This window comes from Protopterus annectens, chromosome 2.part1, assembly GCF_019279795.1.
Source record: "Protopterus annectens isolate FY-2018-M chromosome 2.part1, PAN1.0, whole genome shotgun sequence".
NCBI classification, from domain to species: domain Eukaryota; kingdom Metazoa; phylum Chordata; order Ceratodontiformes; family Protopteridae; genus Protopterus; species Protopterus annectens.
Window position 1 is genome coordinate 1,420,357,524 of NC_056729.1, and position 24,159 is coordinate 1,420,381,682.

Genomic DNA, 24,159 nt, shown 5'->3' on the forward strand with positions numbered 1-24,159 from the left:
ATCAGGTCTAGTATGTTGTCCCCTCTTGTGGGAGTGGTGACTAGTTGTTCCATAGCATTTGAGTTTATAATTTCCAGGAATCTTTGGGCTAAAGTGCTGGGGCTTAAGTAGTGCTCCCAGTCAATGTTTGGGTAGTTGAAGTCGCCCAGTATAATGGTGTTCGGAGAGATCTTCATGTTCTCCAATGTTTTCAGGAAAGCCGAATGGGATTCCTGACTTTGAGAGGGTGGTCTGTAGGATGCTATAAACTGAAAAGCAGTCTTGCCCACTGTTAGTTGCACATGGATGGTCTCCGATACTTCGTGCAATGCCACTAACCTGGAGGTGTGGATATCATTGATAAATATGGAAACTCCCCCTCTTTTTGTGGTTCGGTCCGGGTTTTGGGGCCGAAAAGCATGATATGAGGTATAGCCTGGTAGTGCTGGGGTGCTCTCTGGAGCCTTGAACCAGGTTTCTGTCACTGCACAGATATCGATGTTCTCCATACTGAGGAGAGCTTCGAGTGCGTGCATCTTGAGGTTAAGACTTCTGGCGTTTAGCAGCATTACCCTTAGTTTCTTGTTCCTTGTGCTGTCTATGGGGGTGGGTTTGACTTTTGAGCCTTGCCTAAAAAAGGCACTATGGGGGTGGCAAGAGCCTTTTCCAATATCCGAAAGCCCAGTGGTGACAGGTGCAAGCTGTCCCTAGCAAAGCAACGTGGCTTGTCGAGCATGTCATCCCAGGCTGATAGACACTGGATCCCCTTTGAATGACACCAAAATTTTAGCCAATTGTTAAAATCGATCATTTTGTCTTTGTACTGTGGCATCATTCTAGGTGAGGGTAAGATGCTGCTCAAGGTCAGGGTCATACCAGCCTGGGCTACATGATCAGAGAGCTCCTCTATGTCTCTTTTCATGTAGTCCAGGGAGGTACATCTCAGGTCATTCACACCAGCATGTGCAGTTAATGGTGGGGTAGTTGAAATCACCCATTATTAGGGTGTTGGGTTGTACCCTAATACTTTCCAGTGTATCAAGAAATGAGGAGTGGTAATCCTGGGGCATGGTGGGGGGTCTGTAGCAAGCTACAATTTGGATTGCGGTCTTGCCCAGAGTTAGTTGCACTTGGATAATCTCGGATGCATTATGCTGTGCAACTAGCCTGGAGGTGTGGATATCCTTAATGAATATGGACACGCCTCCACCTTTAGTGCTTCGTTCTGGGTTAGGTGGCCAAAAGGTGTGGTATGAATTGTAGCCTGGTAATGCAGGGGTGCTCTCTGGAGCTTTGAACCAGGTCTCTGTCACTGCACAGATGTCAATGTTCTCCATTTTAAGGAGTGCCTCGAGTGAGCGCATTTTGAGGTTTAGACTTCTAGCATTCAGTAGCATTACCCTCAGATTTTGCTTGCTTGTATCTGTTACGGTGGTGACTTTGTCATTTGAACTTTGCCTAAAAAAGGCACTATAGGGGTGGCAAGAGCCTTAGCCAGTATCCAGAATCCTAAGGGCGACAGGTGCAGGCCATCTCTGGCAAAGCATCGTGGACTGTCGATCATGTCATTCCAGGCAGACAAATACTGGATCCCCTTAGAATGGCACTAGAAGCTTAGCCAATTGTTGAAGTCAATCATTTTGTCATTGTACATTTGCTAAACAAATCAATACAGTCTCAGAATGAAAACAGGCTTAGCATTAAAACTTAATGCACAACTAAAACAAAATAAAATAAAGAAACAACCAAAAGACCAGTAACCCAGTAGAATCCAGATATATTTTATTCACTCTCTTCACCCTCCGACGTCTCGGCTGGAATGCCTTCAAAGGAGAAAACACACCCAAAAAACACTCCATATAAATAGCACAATCAATTATTCAATAAAAATTCAATTAAAGAAAATCACAAGCATAGTTAAAGGAGAACTCTCCAATTAAGTTTAGAATTCATACCCTTAGGTCAAATTTAAGAATATAGATGGCTTCTTTATATAAAAGCTTATCCTTAAAATAAGTGTCAGTAAATCCACAATTATTACCATACACTTTTTCTAAAATGGTGCCTTGTAAACCCACAGATGAACCCTGATGTGCTTGGTGAAAATGAACTGCCACAGAACTAGTTTCTTTAAAGTTTTCTATATCTCTTATATGTTCAAGAAGTCTTACTTTAAACGCTCTCTGAGACTGACCAATATAAAACTTGTTACATGGACATTTAAGGGCATAGATTATACCAGTGGTATCACATTTGAAAAAGCTTTTCACTGCAAATCTACATCCACAAGTATTCCCAAAACTATTCACAATATGTTTACAAGCCTTACATCTATTACATACATACATAGGTGCCAAATTAAATCTCAAATTATATACATTAACATTAGGCATAATAAATTTACCTTTCACTAGAAAGTTTTTAGCATTAAAATTTCTATACCTTTGAAACTCACATTCACTGAAATAGGACTGATACCCACATTCAAAGAAAATGCATCTGGCCAGTGGTGAATTAAGTTTACCTTTGGGCTATTTTCAAATCATAGGCCCTTGGCACACATTTTTGACCTTCCAGACTGTATTAAATTATAGTTTGGAGCATTTTCCAGTACGCAATGAAACAAAACATATGAACCAATAATGACAAAACTGCCCAGTTCAGAACATTTCAACCATAAAATGCCACTCAAACTTCTGTCATTACAATCCACCAATAATAGTCAATATTGTTAATCTCTGCAGAAGTAAAAGTGTCTACACTCTCAACTGCACCGTGTTTTATTCAAGCCTTGCTTAAAAAAAAAGTACCTTCAGGGTCTTTGAATAAGATCTTGCAAGATTGTCAGGATCAGCTCTGCAATACTGTTTTACTTCTATTAACAGATGGTAAATGGGAGAGACGTGAAGCAGAAAGCGACCAGCATAAAGCCACGACTTTAACTGCCTTATGTGGAGGAAATAGAACAGTTCATTTAAATTTCCCTCCAAGTTCCAACTGCAAGGCAGAAAACACACAGCAAGCAAGCAGCTGCTCAGCCTTAGCTGCAAATGCAGAAGTTATTACTTCTTCTTCTAAAAACTCAGGGCAAGCAGCTGCTTAGCCGTAAATGTGGAAATTAAGTTGCTCAGCCGCAGACATGGAATTCTCTTTCTTTTGTTTTTTTTTTTTTTGTTAATTGAGGGTGAGCAGTGCAGCTTTTCTTTTTTTCTTTTACTACACCAGCAAGGTTGGTTGCTGCAGAAGTGCAAAATCCTGTTTGGTGCAAGCCCTGAATTCATGGACCCTGCAAAAGTCTGAAATTTAGGTGGGTGCAAGCCCAGAACTCACTGTTATGGGGCAAGACTAGCTTATTAAAATTTATATTAATTTCAGGTTATTAATGATGCTATAATTGTTAAAAAGCAGGGCTGGGAAAAATACAGATTTATAAGCCACAGTATTGCTGTCTTTTTAACTGCATTCTTTTAGTATGTAATAAGAGAGAATGGTACGTGTTGCATGAAGTGAGGCATGTAGTTATTACAAAAAGGAATTTGTTAGCCTAACTCCTCCAGGCTAAGAGTGTGTTGTTGCTAGAGCAGGTCTGAAACATCCAAGGTCAGAAACAAGACCCTTTGGAAGCAGGTGAATCATGTATAAGAAGGTGTTCACGTGAAGTTTAAGGTAAAAATCACGAGGGATGAGGACATTTGCAAAGTTTTCTGTAGGACACAGTCATTATAATGTCATGAAATTGCATGAGCAGTTTGATAAGAAAATGTATAAAATTACAATTTTTGTATGTAAAGTGAGAATGCTTCATCAAGATTTATGAAGGCTAACTCCCAGTGCAGTAAGAATAAAATTGCTGTTTGCACATCCTGAAGTGTTGTTCCTGACTAGAGGCATATAAGGTAAATTCTTAATGTTATTTATTTATGACTATAACAATTTGGTGCCATGATTCAGATCTGAACTTTGGTATTGCTGCAGGCCAGTTCTGGAATAGGGCCCATCACAGATTTTCTGTGAATTCCACACTGTTTGTATGGAACAGTCAGAGACTCAAATGTGCAGCTATTCATGGTGTGCAAACATACTAGCCTTGGCAGGAAAATTGTTTTTGTAAGGGAAAAGTCCTGGTTTGTGTTTTTTTTCTTTCTCTCTTTTAGACAATTTTAGCAAAATGTAGAATAAGTGCATGAGTGTGTTTTTGTTTGACTGAGTGGTTGTAAGGTATGCAAGTAATAGATGGAGGACCCCACAGTAAATGAGCATAGTAAATGTATGTGCACATACAGTAAAGGACAAATTAACGCAAGAGAGCGCCTTGTGTCGAGGGCGGTACCCTCAGGATTGAAAGGCAAGAAGTAGGAGAGATGTTTTTATTCTGTCAATGTATAAATGTATGAGAAAAAGAAAAGGAAAAGTTAAAAACTAAAAATAAAGTTAAAACAAGTTCATGAGCCCACCACATGATTGGGATGTAGACTGTAAAGTTAAAACAAGTTCATGAGCCCACCACATGATTGGGATGTAGACTGTAAAGTTAAAACAAGTTCATGAGCCCACTGCATGATTGGGATGTAGACTGTAAAGTTAAAACAAGTTCATGAGCCCACCACATGATTGGGATGTAGACTGTAAAGTTAAAACAAGTTCATGAGCCCACTGCATGATTGGGACGTAGACTATACAACAAGTTCATGAGCCCTTAGCATGATTGGGACATAGACTATATACTGTTAAAACAAATTCATGAGAATACCGCATGATAGGATGCAGAGGTATGCGTTGTTAAATTAAATTAATGAGCCCAAAAGCACTCTGGGACTTAACAGTATGATTGTGTGAAAGTACCCTCAGAGGATCCGAAAGAGTGGTCATTTCTGGAGACAGTACCTATCCACCCCCTTATCCCAACCGCAATGCTGGAGCTGTAACTCTCCTCTGTTGCTGCACGCCAACAGACTTCCTACCTTTCCCTCCCTGTATGGTGTGTGGATTACTACAGTTATTTTCTGTCTTCGGAATTGCCATGATCCAGGAGTTGTAAGGTAAGCCTAACATTTTTATTACCGATTTATAAAATAAGAAGAATGGGAGCAAAGATAAGCAAGCAAGATCAAATCCCTGAAAAGGGAACACCTGCATATTTTATTTATTTTAACTATGGGAAGGAAAGTTGTAAATATTTGCATGACTGGTTTCAGCTTACGAAGAATTGTGCTGGTGGGGTATTTCCATTAAATGGAACTTATAATAAGACTAAATTGCTGACATTGAAAGGTATTTTGAAAAAAAAAAAGTAAGTAACTAAGTGGGGAACAAATGACAGCATTTTATTTTTGGTACAGTGAAGCACTTAAAAGGGAAAAGGACGTATTAAGAGGGTTGCAAGATGTTAATAAGAAATTGTTGCAACAAGCAAAAGAGGTTAAAAAGGCAGTACAGACCTTTATCCTATCTTAGCAGGTTTGGAACAAACTGAGGATGGCCAAAACTTCTGAAGAGGATGATAATCCTCCAGTAGCTACTGCACCCCCACCCCCATATGCACCAGTACAGGTACCTCCTGTACAAGACTCTTTTGTTTCTCAGACTCCTACCTTTTGGTCTACTGTCCATTGGACACCCAGTTCATGTGATACTGGTACATCTCAGACTGGTTCCCCTGTTCAGTCTTCATCTTTTGAACAGGCATCTGCAGTTGAGTGGGGTTCTTCTTCCTGCCCTTCTCGGATAGCTTCTATTTCCCCGACATAGGCATTAGTATTTGACACTCCTGTATCTCACCATAAATGCTCACATGACAGAGTACAAGAAGAAGATATTATAACCTCTGGAGGGGATCTATTGGCACCTCTCAGGGAAATTTTGGGGGCTAACAATAGGGAACTTGTTCATCGTCCTAGGACCCCTGCTGATTTGCATACTATGTCTAAAATTTTTCCAAATATTAGAGAAGATCCATTAAAATTCAAAGAAGTTTTAAAAACTGTAATAGAATGTTACAATCCTACTTTGACAGATTTAAATCAACTGCTGAGGGTAGTTACTTTAGATGAAATAAGAAAGCAGTTACTGGAAAAGGCTAAAATAACAGATTTCACTCTCATAGGAAATGCATTAATAGATAAATGGACAGCATTGTTAAAAAAGATTACAGATGTGTGTCAAGTTAGGACTGACTGGTCTAAAATACAGGCATGTAAACAAAATAAAGGGGAAGCCCCTGCAGACTACTTGAGTCGCCTTAAAACAGTATTAGCTAGACATTCAGGAATACCAGACCTAGAAGAGCAAGCTAAGCCAGCTATTGCAGCAGCCTTTGTGCAGGGTCTGCAAGCCCCTGTATAAAATCAAATAAAGCAGGTGCTCATAGACTGACAAGGGAAGGACTTAGAGTCTTTATTAAGTACTGTAAATCACTGTACAGAGTATCAGGAAAAACAAAGGAAGGATACTGAGGACAAGCTGTTAACTTTACAAATCAGGCAGCTGGAAAACCCAAGGGGTCGAGGTAGAAGCAGGGGAAGGGGTAGAGGATTTAGCAAAAGTGCAGATCGAGGGAAACAAGGTGCAGCTGGTTGGCAACAATGAGCTGGCAGTGCCCCTCCAGCTTCATCTAATACATCTTGCTTTAATTGTGGAGAAGCAGGACATTGGAGAGGGGAGTGTCCACAAAGGCAAATGCAAAGAGTCCAAGACACTTGGACTGAGTGGCAACCAAATTATAATAATGTAGTTTTTCCTCCACAACCTCCTCAAATTGGAAGGAGTCAAGAAGCTCCATACTGACTAGGTCAAATAATACAGAAGTGAATCTTAACACTCTACTGCCAATAGATCAAAATGGGCCCTATGTTAAAATGAAAATAAATTCAAAGAAAACCCCATTTCTGGTGGACACTTGAGCTACTAGGTCAGTGCTAAAAATTACTTCAGATAGTTAAATACCAGTATCAGAAAATAAAGTAAAGGTGGTTGGAGTAACAAATATGTTATGTATCCTGTTTCAAAACCCATCCCCATTTCTTTAGGTCCGAATGAAGAAAAGCATTCTTTTCTTCTGAGTACTACTGCACCAGTAAATCTACTAGGAAGAGATTTGTTATGTAAGCTGGGTTGTACTATTTACAGTACCCCAGAAGGGGTGTATCTAAATGTTCCAAAAGAATCAGAGGGGAAAGTATTGGCAGTTTTAGCAGAAGCTGAAGAACAGCCTGCTGAAAGCATACAGACAAATGGAAATTTACTACAGCAGGTACCTGCCAACCTGTGAGCTAAGCATGCAAATGAAGTAGGTATAGTGAAATCAGCAGAACCAGTAAAAATAAAATTAAATCCATCAAAACCTTTCCCCAGAGTTCCATAATATCCACTAAAGCCAGAAGCAGAGCGGGGAATCAAACCTGTAATTCAGTCTCTAATACATCAAGGAATAATAATACTAGCTAAAAGCCCTTGTAATACTCCTATTTTGCCAGTGAAAAAGCCAGGAAAGGATACTTATAGATTTGTACAAGACTTAAGGGCTGTAAATAATGCAGTACTCCCTACTTTTCTTGTTGTTCTAAATCCAGCAACAAGACTGAGTTGCATACCACCTACAGTTAGTTACTTTTCTGTGATAGATTTATGTTCAGCATTCTTTTCTATACCTATTCACCCTGACAGTTTCTGTTTGCTTTCACTTATCAGGGACAGCAATATACCTGGACACGGTTGCCACAAGGATATACTGAATCTCCTTCATTATGTTCTCAAATTCTAAAAAAGGATTTGGAGAATGTGACATTTCCGGGTGGGTCTGTGTTAGTACAATATGTAGATGATTTACTAATAGCATCAAACTCCTTTCAGCAATGTCATCAGAATACCCTGCATCTTCTAACTATCCTTGCAGAAAAGGGACACAAAGTGTCTAGAAAAAAACTAAAGTTGTGGTCATCTCAGGTACGTTATCTTGGTCATTTAATATCCCAGGGTAGCAGGCAAGTGTTGCCATCTCGTATTGATGCAATATCTAAGGCCCCACGTCCGACTACTCAGAGACAGCTTAGGTCTTTCCTAGGTATGACAGGATACTGTAGACAGTGAATCCCTAACTATGCAGAAATTGCCAAACCTTTGACAAATCTTTTAAAGCAGAATACACCAGAGCCTCTCCTTTGGAATAGTGAAGAGGAAAATTCATTTCAGAACTTGAAGCAAGCTTTAGCTACTGTCCCAGCTTTAGGGTTACCAGACTATGATCATCATTCTCTTTTGGCTTTTCCCGTTAGGGGTCGCCACAGCGGATCATCTCTTTCCATTTCTTCCTGTCCTCTGCATCTTGCTCTGTCACACCAACCGCCTGCATGTCCTCTCTCACCACGTCCATAAACCTTATCTTAGGCCTTCCTCTATTCCTCTTACCTGGCAGCTCCATCCTTAGCATCTTTTTCCCAATATACCCATCATCCCTCCTCAGCACATGTCCAAACCAACGCAATCTCGTCTCTCTTGCTTTGTCTCCAAACTGTCCAACATGAGCTGACCCTCTAATATACCGATTCCTAATCCTATCCATCCTAGTCACACCGATTGCAAATCTTAACATCTTTAACTCTGCCACATCCAGCTCTGACTCCTGCCTTTTTGTCAGTGCCACTGTCTCCAACCCATATAACATAGCTGGTCTCACTACACTCTTGTAGACCTTCCCTTTCACTCTTACTGATACCCGTCTGTCACAAATCACTCCTGACACTCTTCTCCACCCATTCCACCCTGCCTGTACTCTCTTCTTCACCTCTCTTCCACATTCACCATTACTCTGAACTGTTGATCCCAAGTACTTAAACTCGTCCACCTTTACCAACTCTACTCCCTGCATCCTCACCATTCCTCTACCCTCCCTCTCATTTACACACATATATTCTGTCTTAGCCCTGCTGACCCTCATTCCTCTGCTCTCTAGAGCATATCTCCACCTCTCCAGAGTCTCCTCAACCCGATTCCTACTCTCACTACAGATCACAATGTCATCTGCAAACATCATAGTCCACCGGGCCTCCTGTCTGATCTCATCTGTCAACCTGTCCATCACCACTGCAAATAAGAAAGGACTCAGAGCTGATCCTTGATGTAATCCCACCTCCACCTTAAACGGATCTGTCACTCCCACTGCAGTCCTCACCACTGTCACACTACCCTCGTACATATCCTGTACCACTCTTACGTACTTCTCTGCCACTCCCGACTTCCTCATACAATACCACAACTCTTCTCTAGGCACCCTGTCATATGCTTTCTCCAAGTCTACAAAGACACAATGCAACTCCTTCTGACCTTCTCTGTATTTCTCCATCAACACTCTCAGAGCAAACATTGCATCTGTTTTGCTCTTTCCTGGCATGAAACCATACTGCTGATCACTAATCATCACCTCCCTTCTTAACCTTGCTTCCACTACTCTTTCCCATAACTTCAAGCTGTGACTAATCAGTTTTATCCCTCTGTAGTTACTGCAGCTCTGCACATCACCCTTATTCTTAAAGATAGGTACCAAAACACTTTTTCTCCACTCCTCAGGCATCCTCTGACTTTCCAAAATTTCATTAAACAATCTAGTTAGAAATTCCACTGCCATTTCTCCTAAGCACCTCCATGCTTCCATTGGTATGTCATCTGGGCCAACAGCCTTTCCATTCTTCATCCTCTTCATAGCTGCCCTTACTTCCTCCTTGCTAATCTGTTTCACTTCCTGATTCACTATCCCCACATCATCCAACCTTCTCTCTCTCTCATTCTCTTCATTCATCAGCCTCTCAAAATACTCTTTCCATCTACTCAACACACTCTCCTCTCTTGTGAGTACCTTTCCCTCACTATCCTTTATCACCCTTACATGCTGCACATCTTTCCCAGCTCTGTCCCTCTGTCTAGCTAATCGGTACAGGTCCTTTTCTCCCTCTTTAGTGTCCAATTTCTCGTACAACTCTCCATATGCCCTATCCTTAGCTTTCGCCACCTCTCTCTTTGCCATGCGCCTCATCTCCTTATACTCATGTCTACTTTCTTCATCTCTTTGACAATCCCACTTCTTCGCCAGCCTCTTCCTCTGTATACTCTCCATTACTTCCTCATTCCACCACCAGGTCTCCTTGTCCTCCTTCCTCTGTCCAGATGTCACACCAAGCACCTTTCTAGCAGTCACCCTTACTAGTTCTGCTGTAGTTACCCAGCTATTCGGTAACTCTCCACTGCCTCCCAGTGCCTGTCTTAACTCTTCTCTAAACTCCACTTCACAATCACCCTTTTTTAACTTCCACCATTTAATCCTTGGCACAGCTTTCACACTCCTCCTCCTCTTCTTCATCACCAACGTCATTCTACATACCACCATTCTATGCTGCTTAACTACACTTTCCCCTGCCACCACTTTACAGTCTCCAATCTCCTTTAGACTGGCCCTCCTACATAGTATATAATCAACCTGTGAGCATCTTCCTCCACTCTTGTACGTCACCCTATGCTCCACCCTCTTCTTAAAATACGTATTCACCACAGCCATGTCCATCCTTTTCGCAAAATCCACAATCATCTGACCTTCTGCATTCCTCTCCTTAACACCATACCTACCCATCACTTCCTCATCCCCTCTGTTCACTTCACCAACATGCCCATTAAAGTCCGCTCCAATCACTAGTCTCTCACCCTTGGGTACACTCACCACAACTTCATCCAACTCACTCCAAAATTTCTCTTTCTCTTCCATCGCACACCCAACTTGTGGAGCATATGCACTAACGACATTCATCATTACACCATCAATTTCGAGCTTCATAAACATCACTCGGTCAGACACTCTCTTCACGTCTAAAACACTCTTGGCATATTGTTCCTTTAGTATAACCCCTACCCCATTTCTCCTGCCATCCACACCATGATAAAACAATTTGAACCCGTTTCCTAAACACCCGGCCTTACTTCCCTTCCATCTGGTCTCCTGCACACACAATATATCAACCTTCCTTCTCTCCATCATATCAGCTAGCTCTCTTCCTATACCAGTCATACTGCCAACATTCAAAGTTCCTACCCTCACTGCTACACTCCTAACCTTCCTCCTATCTTCCTGCCTTCGGGCATGCCTTCACCTTCCTCTTCTCCTTCGTTACCAGACTATGATAAGACATTTATTTAATTTTGTCATGAAAGAAATGGATTCACACAAGGAGTACTTGCAAAAAAACATGGGGACAGCTACCGTCCATTAGCTTATTACAGCACAGCACTTGATTCTGTTGCAAAAGGTTTCCCACACTGTTTAAGGGAAGTTGCCGCTGCTGCCATTCTAGTTAATCTGGCACAATCGTTGGTGCTTGGGCATGATCTCACAGTAGCTGTTCCTCATTCTGTATCACTTCTTTTGCTTAAAATAAAAACTCAACCACTCTCGACTGCACGTCTAACTAGATATGAGCATACACTTCTTTCTGATCCATCTATTTTGCTGATCCGCCGTCCTGTTCTAAATCCTGCATCTCTGTTGCCTACTGCTGAGGATGGTGAAGAGCATGATTGTGTGTGTGTAACTAACTATTTGCCTTCTCCTAGGGAGGACTTAAAGGACACTCCTATACCCAATGCTGACATGCATCTGTTTGTGGATGGTTCCTGTAAAGGAGATCAAACAGAAAAGTTAATCTTGGAAATAGCAGTCTGCACCGAGGAAGCAATATTGTTGCAACAAAGATTAGAGGGTGTTCATTCTGCTCAAATAGCTGAGCTAGTGGCTTTGCAAAAAGCTTGTGAGTTAGCCAAAGACAAGATGGCCAATATTTTTACAGACAGCCGTTATGCTTTCAGGGTGGTACATGAATTTGGGCAACTTTGGACAGAGAGAGGGTTTTTAACCTCTTCAGGAAATCAAATTAAAAATTCAGGGTACATAAAATCATTGTTAGATGCACTTTTATCTAAAATGCTGTCTGTAATCAAATGTTGTCCACATCAAAAGGGGTTAAACCTTGTTACAAAAGGTAACAACTTAGCAGACCAAGCTGCTAAACAAGCAGTAGTAAATTGTTGTAAACATCTTTGTATGTTGACAGCAACAAACTGCAAAAGTAATGATGTGCTTGATTTTGCAAAATTGTCAGCCTTTCAAGCTGAAGCATCACTGGGATAAGTTCTGAGGTGGCTCAAGAATGGATGTAGAAAATCCTCTGATGGCATATGGCGACATCCGGATGGCCGACTGGTGGCGCCTGCCTCTTTGCTACCTTACCTAGTAAGAGCATATCATCTACTGGCCCATACAGGAAAAAAAATAAATATACTTGCAAGTATAGAAAACTTCTGGAAGAACTTCATGTTGATCAAGAACAAATGCAGGAATGGTTAAGGAGAGGTGAATTTACATCAAGAAATGAAAGGTTAATATTGGTAGCCCAAGATAGTGGGCTACGTACATGCTGGTTTACTAAGTCCACTGAACATGTGGGAGAAAAGATATATGTAGGTTTTGTGGAACCGAATTGGACACAGTCATACACCTTATTGCTGGTTGCGACTCTCTAATGGCAGGGGGACTGTATACTGAAAGGCATAATAATGTGGCAAGATTGTGCAAACATTATGGTATCAAAGTGGCTGAAAAACACTGGAAACATGAGCCACACAGAATCATAGAAAATTATGAAGTTTACATCACATGGAATCACCGAATACCAACAGTCCAAAAGATAGTTGCTAGAAAACCAGATATAGTGGTCCAAGAAAAGAAGACAAAAGTAGCATTGATCATTGAAATCACCACACCTAGTGACTACAGTGTCTTGCATACAGAGAGACACAAAGTCATAAAATACCTCTATCTGCAGGCAGAAATGAGAGCCATACGGAAGAAAGATACCCAGACAGTTCCAATAGTAGTAGGAGCAACTGGTCTTATAAAAAAGAATTTACAGTCGTATTTAGAAATGTTACCAATTCATGTAACACCATACGAATTGCAGAAGGAGTCATTACTGGGCACACTGCGGGTGCTGCAAAGAGCACTTTTGGCTAACATCAAAGAATGAAATGATACTAATTTCATGAACTTTAATTGTACTTTGACTTAGGAATGGGGTCCATTCCCATCATGGTCTTAGAAACCCAAAAGACTTGGAGAAATTAAAAAGTAAGACAGCTTTATTTAATCAAATTACCCAAAGTTGGTATGCTTTTTGTGTCTCCTCTTTGACACTTTAGTATGTACAAAATTGCAGTATTTGTTTGAAATATAACATAAGCAAACATGCCAACAGCAAATCTGCATGTTTACCTCCACCCTGGGGACCTTTTGTTAATATACAGCTGGATTTCATCCAGATGCCTAAGACTAATAATTTATAATTTATTTTGGTGGTGGTGTGTATGTTCTCAGCATGGGTGGAAGCTTACCCATGTTGCAAGGCTGATGCAGTCACAGTTATTAAAAAATTGTTATCTAATTATATACCAAAATTTGGTATACTCAGCATTGTTAGCAGTGACCAGGGAACTCATTTTAATGATAATCTTTTTAAAGAGTTATGTAAAGCTTTTAATACTAAGTTGAGTCTTCACTGTGCCAACCATCCCCAGTCATGTGAATTAGTGAAAAGGGTAAGCAGGACCCTTAAAAATAAAATTACGAAGATTTGTGTTGAAAGCGACAAAGTGGCCTGAAGCCCTTCCCTTAGCATTAATGAGTATGAGGGCCTCACTGAATGCCACCAGAAAATTGAGTCATTATGAGATATTAATGGGGAGATACATGACCCTTCCAGATACCCTTCCAGTGGGAAATACCAATTTAACTTTGTCAGATGATGCTATGATTTCTTATTGAAAGAGACTCCTCAAAATTTTGCAGCAATATCATTGAACAGTAAGAGCAACATTACCAAAGCCTCCTGACCAACTTTTTCATCAACTACAACTGGGTGATTGGGTATACGTGAAAGATTTTAAGAGGAAAAACTGGCTGAGCCCGAGGTGGAAGGGGCCTTTCCAGGTCCTCCTCACCACTCTAACTGTAGTTCGCTGTGCAAGACTACCAGTGTGGATCCATTCATCTCAAGAAGAAGACCTGTCGTGTAGGGATCCCAGACAAATCATCTCAGCCAACAGAGAGAGATCGAGGTGTGACAAAAAAATCATCTGCCCAGTGAAAAGGTCAACTTCAGTAGCAGTCCATGATGAATCCAGTGACAACAGGCACTTTTGCTTTGTTTCTGCTGCTGTTCCCTTCTATAGACTGGTCGAGAAAAAACAGTTTTTTGCTGGTCCTTTGGCAATATGCCAAAAATCTAAACAAAACAAACTGCTGGATATGTTCACATATACCTCATCATTCCAAGGCAGGGATTCCCATGATTCCCATCCCTGCATCACAGGTGTTATTTAAAAAGGACCTTAATAACATCAGCTTAACCTGGCATAATGTAACTGATTTTTCAAAGGTTGTGTCTCTTCAACTTGCAACCACACAACATGGAGGCACATGTTATGCCAGAAATGGGACTGTACCAGTAGGGAAAAGCAAATGTAATGACACCAGACATAAATGTTTGTTAAACTCTTTGCACTTAAAAAGCTATGACTGGAGGCATGGCATGGGCATGGTAAGTGACTGTTACTACATCTGTGGTAATCTGCCTACCCCTGGTTGCCTACAGAACGGTCTAGATGTTGCTTTGTAGGCTATATTACTCCTGCTATTCAACATTTCGAACACCCACCAGCAGGTAGATTGAGAAATAAGTGAGCAATCCACTGGACTGAGCAAGTATTTTCAGTTTTTAATCCTGGGTATGGAGTGCAAAGAACAATGCTTGAAATCACCATACTTGCCCAAATTCTACAGGAGGTGGCCAACAAAACTTCACATCACATCAGCATGGCAAATTGAAAAATGACTGAAGTGTGAACTGTAGTGTTACAGAATCGAATGGCACTTACTATAATACTTGCTGCAAAAGGGGGGTCATGTGTCCTCATAGGGAGCCGCTGCTGTTTGTATATTAGTGACTATCATAATGAATAGAAAAAACTGGCAAACTTCATAAAACAAAGGGCCAAAGAGTTGGACAGCACATCCAAAAACTGGACACTTTTTGGATGGTTAGCCAGTATTTTTGGTAACCTGGGAACTAGCATAATCCAGGGTATTGTCATTGTACTTTTTATTATATTTGTAATCATTTTAGCATCTTCTATTCTAAAGGCTGTAATTACAAGATGTTTAACCTCACCTGCACATGAAATCCCACTGCATGCACATATCAATGACAGTTCTATTTTGACAGAAAATGATGATGACTACTATGATGCTGAGGCATATTTTATCAAGTTAAAAAAAATAAAAATATAATTATATGTATGGTATGACACTAATAGTGTCATGGGGAGGAAACTGTTATGGGACAAGACCAGCTTATTAAAATGTATATCAATTTCCGTTTATTAATGATGCTATAATATGATTGTTAAAAAGCAAATATAATTTGTATGCAGGGCTGGGAAAAATACAGCTTAATAAGCCACAGTATTGCTGTCTTTTAAACTGTATTCTTTTAGTATGTAATAAGAGAGAATGGTATGTGCTGCATGAAGTGAGGCATGTAGTTATTACAAAAAGGAATTTGTTAGCCTGACTCCTCCAGGCTAAGAGTGCGTTGTTGCTAGAGCAGGTTTGAAACATCCAAGGTCAGAAACAAGACCCTTTGGAAGCAGGTGAATCTTGTATAGGAAGGTGTTCACGTGTAGTCTAAGGCAAAAATCACGAGGGATGAGGATATTTGCAAAGTTTTCTATAGAACACAATCATTATAACGTCATGAAATTGCATGAGCACTTTGATAAAAAATTTATAAAATTACACTTTTTGTATGTAAAGTGAGAATGCTTCATCAGGAATTATGAAGACTAACTCCGAGCGCTGTAAGAATAAAATTTCTGTTTGCACATCCTGAAGTGTTGTTCCTGACTAGAGGCATATAAGGTAAATTGTTAATGTTATTTATTTATGACTATTACATCACAGACCCCTAGAATTTATCATACAGAGCCCAAGGGGTCTGCGGACCACAGTTTCGGAATCACTGCTCTAGATTAAATTTGCACTTACCAGTAAATTTCTTATCTGCAATGTTATGAATGTTATAATGAGAAATGTTGCTAATATGCAACTCAGTCTTTAAAAAGATTTTTTTCTTTGTAATATCATACAAAGGCAACAATGATTCTTGTAAATCATACACTCTATGAGAAGAAAACATATATTTTTAAATTTATATTTAGTGATAATCAGATACTCTAGTAACTCTATATGGGTCAAGAGAAAGTCACTGGGCTGATTATCTACCCTAACATTCGGAAGATGAGCATTATTTCAGCCGTGTACTTTTAAAAAGTTTAAATGGCGTGTCAGTAATCAGTCTCTGATGAATGAGTAACATTTTATGTGAAGCCTATGTAAGGGGCACACTACTATTGTTTGGATTATTGTAAACATTTGTTGAGCCCACAAACTGAATCTACAGCTATGGCACCTTAACTACTCTTTACTATAGTTATTCTTAACTCATACAGGAGTGATGTCTGTTAAACATGTAGTCGTTATGTACAGTTTTGTATGTGTTCCACTTACATTAGTGACCTTATTATTCTGTTCAGCACTGAACTGAATTTGCTTTTGAACTAACAATTGGCATATACTGTGCTTGCTTTGCTTTTGACATTTGTTGTGCTCTCTGGCCCAGGCCGCATCTGAAAAGGGACTCCGGATCAGTCCTCCTGCCTGATTAATAAGCAAATGAATAAATAAAATGGCACATAAGGCAAAGTTCTTTATGGACAATGCTCTGAAAAGAGACAGAGAAAAAAACTTGGACATATCCAATGACCTCAAACATCTTGTATGCCTAGGGATGTGAATCAATTGCCTTTTTGAAAAAAAGGACAGATCTTTCAAATAGTCATCACTGGGAAGCTGGGTGGTACTTGTTTAACAAAACTTATAATGATAATCATTTCCTCCAGTCTATCATCAGTTAACATCTAAATAATGCCCCATTATTCGACTCACCTTTCGGTTTAAATACTTACTTCAGTTAAGTCCACAAACTTATGCCTGATCACTGGCACTGATTCTATTGTTTGTATCTGGCGAATTAACTCAAGTTTCTTGCATAGCTCCTCTTCTGCACGTGCAAGAGCCTCACGAAGGAGTTCTCTGCTCTCTTCTGTCACTTCCTGAACTAAAAACACAACAAAAAATAAGAGAGAAAGAACAGTTGTGTAAATAAAAGTACTGTTGTGTAAAATCTTACCATAACATTAGATATCTTTGCAGTATTCATAACTTAAAAGATCTGCCAAGAATAGGCCAATGTCTGGCCAGTATACCAAAGCCTTTAGTACTTATAGGCTCTGTACGTCATATGTATGCTCCTCATGCAAGGCGTAGGGCATATAAATGTTGTACAGATGCACACATTCAGAACTGGAAAAACCCCAGGAGGAAGAAAATGTCCCTAGGGACAAGGAAAACATGAACATCCAAAAGGAGAAAAAGGAGAACAGCCCCTCTACCAGTAGGGCAAGGAAAGACTAGGTAGAGCAGAGGATGCAGGAGGGAGGGAGTGACAGTGAAGAGAAGGACATCTACTGTTATAGTAAGATTTTACACAACTGTATTATATGTCCTTCCATGCCACTGTTGCAGCATTCATAACTTAAAGGAGAGTACAAAAACTCAAGAGGAAGCCTGGGAGGAGGAGGACGGCATGGGAGACCTCTCCAGAAACCCATGCAGGATAACCCTGGCAAAGCTAGCTCTAGCCCTGGAAATAACAACCAACTTGTAATGTTTAGTGAAAGTATGAACAGAGGACCAAGTAACAGCTTCAAGGACAGAATTAGTATCCAGCCTCTTGATAAAAGCACCAGAGAAGGGAACAGCCCTGTTAGAATGAGTCTTTAATGAAGGGGACAGGCATTTAATAGGAAAAGAATAACTAAAAGAAATGGCCTTAGAAATCCAGTTAAGAGGTGGTTTGCTTAGAAACAGTGAAACCCAAAGACCTGGAATGAAAGGAAACAAAAAGCTGCTAAGATATGTGAATAACTTTTGTTTTATCCAAATAATATCTGAGCTATCAATGCAAATCCAAGGTGTGAAGAACCTTCTCACTGGCAGAATGTGGAGAAGGATCAATAGACTGATTAAGAGACAATTCATTGACCACCTTGGGCATAAAAAATCTATTAGTATGAAGAGACACCCTGTCTCTGTGAAAAACTAAGAAACGAGGAACAGCCATGACAGCCTGAAGTTCAGACACTGTCTTAGATGAAATGAGGGCCAAAAGAAGAACGGTCTTCCAAGTACAATTTTGGAAAGAAGCTAAAGAAGCAGGCTCAAAGGGAGTCTGAGACAATTTTCAATACTAAATTGTGGTCCAGGAAAGCAGAACTGGCTTCCTAGGAGGTCTGATATGAAGGATGCCTTAATGAAATTGCTAGACCTCAAATCTAGAGGCCACAGGAGAAGTCAAAGTCAGACATGCAGAAATTGCTGACAGGTGAACTTTCACCGAAGAATATGCTAACCCATCATGGAGCAGACCATACAAATAAGAGAGAACCAGAGGAAGCTATACAGATAGGGGATTCTGATGGCAAGAGGCACCAGACAGAAAATTGCTTAAATTTGGACCGATATGATTTCTTGATAGTGAGTTTCCTGGCCACCTGCAGGGCCTGAAACATGTCCTTAGAAAAGAGGTGCCTAAATGGGATCAAAATCCTATCATTGAAGAGTGGACAAGTGAGGATGGATAAGAGATCCCTTGTCTTGTGCGAAAAGATCCACCTGGTAGGTAACTTGTGGTGACTGCCCTGGCCAAGTGAGAAAGAAGGGGGAAATCAATGATGTCTGCGCCAAAAAGGTGTTACTAGCAAGATTTTGAGAGAGTCCTTCCTGATCTTTTGCAAAACTCATGGTAGCAGAGGAAGGGGAGGGAAGGCATACAGAAACACCTCCTTCAAAGGAAAAGACAGGGCATCCACTTTCCAAGTCAGAGGATGATTGTGACTCTGCAAAAGTATAGAGGAAGTTGTCTGTTCAGAAGGCAGGCAGAAAGATATACCTAAGGAATACTCCACTGATGGACAATGTCCAGGAACACATCTCTGTGAAGCATCCAATTGTGAGCTTGTGTGCTGGACCTTTTCAAAGAGTCTGCTACCAGACTGCATTCCGAGGGAATGTAAACTGCCTGAAAAGTCCCTTGATACTGGACAGCTAGATCCCATACCTGAAGAGCTAGTCTGCAAAGAAGACAGGACCTTGTACCCCCTTGCTTGTTGATATACCACATCATTATGGTGTTGTCTGTGAACATTTTTAGGGGTCCAGGATAAAAGAGAGAATGCAAACCTTGAAGGGCCAGGAGCAGAGGCCTCATCTCCTTTATACTGATGTGGCTCAACCTTTGATGAAGAGGCCAGAGACCCTGAACCTTAAGTTAGCCAAAGGAGGCACCCCACTCCATCCCCTGTCAGAGGTGTCTGCAAAGTGCTCCTGAGTCTATACTGGAGCATGGAAAGGAAGCCCTGGGTTGAGAGAAAGATGATGAATCAACAACTGAAGCTCAAGCTTGAGACAAGGTTGGAAGGGGACTGAGAAGTCCAGGGGAGGGCAGTGCTGGAGCCACACTGACCTGAGGTACCACCGTAGCTTTCTCATATGGAGGCTGTCCACAGGGAGCATGGAATGGTGGGAAACATGAACATGAGGACTCTGAGAAAGTCCCTGGCCATGACTGAAGCCAGTTGAAGAAGAGACTGGAAAAAGGCAGTAAGAGACAGGTCCTGGGAGTAGGTAGAGATGCCAGTATGGGATGGTCTGAAGCCTGCAACCAAGGAAAATCAGAGCTTGTTTCTGGAAGTTTATGGTGAACTTCAGACTCTGCAACAGGGAAATAATAAACTGGAGATCCTGAAGCAGAGCATCAGGGAAGAAGCTTGAACAAGCAGATCGTTCAAACAGAGAAATATTTGAATTCCTCTCATCCTGCAAAAGGCAATGATAGGAGTGAGGTATTTTATGAATACCCTTGGGGCAGTAGACAGTTCAAAGGACAAAGCAGAAACTTTAAATGCAAGGAAGAAACAGAGAAACATAAAAATTACCTGAAAAGGGGATGGCTAGGGATATGAAGGTTTATCATCCTTGAGATCCAGAGAGACCAGAAAGGCCTGGGGTAGAAGAAGGGGAAAAAAGACTCTGAAGAGACAACATTCAAAAGCAAGGAATGTTGAGAAAGGTGTTGAGCTGCAAAAGGTCCAGAACTGGCCTCCTCATTTGCCCCCTTTTTGGAAACCAAAAACATTCTGGAATAAATCCCCCTCCCTACCTGGGCAGGAGGCACAGCTTGAATGGTGACCTGAACCAAAGAGGATGTTGTTCCAGAGGAGGTTGAGGGATGCACAAAAAGGGAAGAAGGGATTTCCAAACCATGAAATATCCCTGGCAGACAATGGACAGAACCCAAGAGTTTGTTGTGATCTTTAACCAATTTGGAAGAGACAGGAAAATATGGAGAGATAAAGGACCCTGGCTGAGGAAAAGGGAAAGCAAATTGTCAAGTGAAACCTGGCTTATCCTGAAAAGCAGGTTTCTGGGAGGTAGGGGTTTGACTAGACTCAGCAGGATGGATATGTCTAGAACCCTTTTTTCCCTTAGGTGGAGGGAGAGACTGCCTGTGAACAAAAGCAGATTTGGAGGGGTAATTTCTCTGAAACTTAGGAATAGAAGAAACAAAAATATGTTTCAACTCCTGTAATGTTTTGACTATCCTGGAGAGAACTGAAAAGTTCAGCAGCAGCAGCACCAAAAGATTTCTGTTATCCAAAGGAGTATCCAACAATGTGGCCTTTATGTCATCAGGGGAAGCCTGAAGACAAAGACAAGAGTAACACCTCATAACAGAACCTAAGGCAGCAGCCCTGGAAAAGGCATCAGCTGCGTTGTAGTTTCATTTGGTAGAGAGATCTGCAGAATTAATTTGGTCCCTCAGATATAATCAACTGAGTTTTCTCCTCAAAGTCTGAATCAGACATTTGTAAAGCCTCTGAGGACGTGCAAGAAGTCAAAGCCATGCCTGCCTCTGATGGGGTCACTGAAGAGGAAACTGAAGCAACCATCAGACGATCCTCTGGGCTTTCACTAGCCTTGAGAGAGAGAGACATCTGAGGGAGGCTGGAGAGCAGCTGTATCAGACCTAAGTTTTTTGTCCTTTTTCTTGGCCATTGGCTGATCCCCAGGATTGGAAGTCTCTGCCATTGCACCTTGAGCCACTAGCTTAATACACTGGTTTGCAAGATAAATAGATAAGGAGTAGAGATGGTTATGTAGGGTCTTAGGGACAAAAGCCTGGCAGATGGAACACTGCATATGGTGGTGGGAAGCAGCCGATTAGAAAAGACATGGGTCGTGACAGTCTTTATGGGGAATCTGCTTCCCACACTGACATTTTCCCTTTCTGGATGACATGAACCCAATATCACTAAATAAAAAAAGAAATAAAAGAAGGGCACTTATCTGAAACATGGCTTGGTAACCAGTACAGTAGAAGGGCATTCAGACCAATGTTCAGTGATGCCATTTGGACTGGTGGCCAAAAAGTTCTGAGTGTGTGCATCCGTATATCACCTTTATGACCTACACCTTGTGTGGGGAGTGTACATGTGACGTACAGAGCTAATAGGTACTAAAGGCTTTGGTATACTGGCCAGGCGTTGGGCTATCCTTGGCAGGAGTTTCCTTAGGTTATAAATACTGCAACAGTGATAGTGAAGGACAACTTCCCGTAACTGTAGATGGTATAATAAATCACTGTAGAAGTAGCCTAACCTATTTGAGTTACATCTGACCTAGGATATGATCACTGGACAGCTTTCAAAGCTTCAGGAAACCTTCCATGCAGCCTAACTGCCAGAGTCTCCAGCAGAGACAGATAAAGAATGCAGTTTGGGTGCCAAAAGCTTCAGAGCTTTCTTGCCTCATGAAGGGAGGCTATAGCCCTGAAAGGAAAATGCTATAGTAAAACATATGTAACTGTATATACAAGATATATACATCTACATCCTGATAATATAACAAAAACAAACCAAAGAGGATGGAGGGAGGGGATGGCTACTACAACAGTGATCTATTAGCATGCCTACTATTATGGTAAGTTTACTTACACAAATGTACTATGTTCAGCACTAGATCATTGTTGCAGTAGTCTAAGCTACCTGAGTAGATTACCATATATTATGAACATCTAGGGAGGAGGAAGAAAATCAAGAATACAGGAGCCCCTGGAGAATGGTCCAAACAAAGCTCATTCTGGACCTAGAAAAGGAATCCAGTTTGCAATGCTTTGTGAAAGTATGTACAGAGGAACAAGTTGCTGCCTCTGGAATACTTGTAAACCCACAGCATTAGGCAACCATCTAGAAATTGTGAGCTTTGACATTTCTTTTCTTTTTTTTATTTGTCCTTTGTTGACAGGGTTAGTCCTACTTGGATAGTATCCTCTTTTCAAGAGGGACCCACTGCAGTATTTACACTATTAGGGGAAATTTGGCCAGGTCATTGGGGAGCTTTCCCCTACTCTTTTTGATAGGTGCTATGGGATCTTTTATAGCCACCTGATCTATCACCAACTCAAGCAGATGGGTCCTCTGTTTAACATCTCATCCAAAATATGATGCACTCAGGAATGCAGCACTCCCCTTATGCTGCACTGCAGTCAGCAATTGATCTACCTGGTGTGAGAATACAGCCTCCAGCCTAATGTACCAAAGGCAAGTAGTGTGCTACCTGTTGCACCACTGACACTGCATTGGTTGTCATTTTTTCTTACCTTTATAGAAGTCATAGCTGTTTAGCTATCCTGAATGATTTAGTTCAGTCCAAGTAGTATCTGAGCTGTCTGTGCACATCCAGAATATGTAGGACTGTTTCTCCCTTGTTTCCAGATTCTGGAATGAAAGCAGGGAGCTCAATAGATTATTTCAAAGTAAACTCTGAAACAACTTCAGGCATAAAAGAAGGATTTGTTCTCAAATAAGCCCTGTCATTGTGGAAAATGAGATAGGGTCGACTCAGTAAGAGCTTGTAACTCAGACACTCTTGTTGCAAACATCAGAACAATGAGTAACACAGTTTTCCAAGTCAAAAAACTAAAATCAACCAGATGAGCTGGTTCAAATTACTGTACTGCTAACTTTTCAGACAAATTTAAAATCAGAAAAAGGAGCCATCTGTTTTCTATTTAGACAAATATGTAAAACTCCTTTCAAGAACTGCTTCACCAGATGACAAGAAGAAAGGGGGCAGTCAAGCAGAAATAGCCAAAAGATGAATCATGATAGATGAGAAAGGCCAGAGGATAATAAGTCACACAAATGATCTAGAACCAGAAACATCTAGGCCTTTAATGGGGCCTGAATCTTAGCATGGCACCAACTAGAAAATCTCTTCCACTTACACATATATGACTTTCCACTAGCAAGTTTTTAGTCTCCTTTATTACCTGCTGCACTGTAGTATCGGGCAAGTAATGCTGTTATTGTACTGTAGGGGCGCTCTGGGGAATTAGCAACATGTAGTGTTGGTTCTGTATTCTCTGGTAACTTGTTGTTTCCGGTGTATGTATGGCTATGGCGAAGTTGTGAACATGTAGCATGGGTGCGCACCTGGAGGCTCTTAATAAAGAAAGGCCTTACAACTCCATGAACCGTGTGGTCTCCTTATTTCCCAGGATATAACATATTGGCGACGAGGATGGGATGCCTCCGAGTCCGCTGCGAGTGAAAACGGCGGGGTGCAGTTAATGTCGGACGACAAAGAGACTGGGCCTGCCGGAGTTATGTCTGGTTCCATGTTGGGGTCGCTGGTTGCATACGACTGTCAGACCCAGACCTGGGAGGAGTATTGTGAAGTGTTGGAACATTTTTTTGAGGCAAACCAGATAATGGATGCGGGCCGGAAGCGAGCCATATTGCTGAGCTTGGTGGGCAGCAAGACGTACAGTCTGATGAGGAACTTATTGAGTCCGGATAAACCGGGGGATAAATCATTCACAGAGTTGACGAGCTTGCTTCAGTCACATTATG

General features: G+C 41.1%; 1 protein-coding gene across 1 annotated transcript in view; it reads right to left on the reverse strand.

The window, feature by feature from the left end:
* The window catches only part of CFAP99 (cilia and flagella associated protein 99), a 1,556,346-nt gene that overhangs the window by 312,931 nt on the left and 1,219,256 nt on the right, over positions 1-24,159 (reverse strand). Inside the window, exon 13 of the mRNA XM_044062893.1 lies at positions 17,092-17,243. Within this exon, the coding sequence (XP_043918828.1) occupies positions 17,092-17,243 (152 nt within the window). The remainder of the gene's footprint in view (positions 1-17,091; positions 17,244-24,159) is intronic.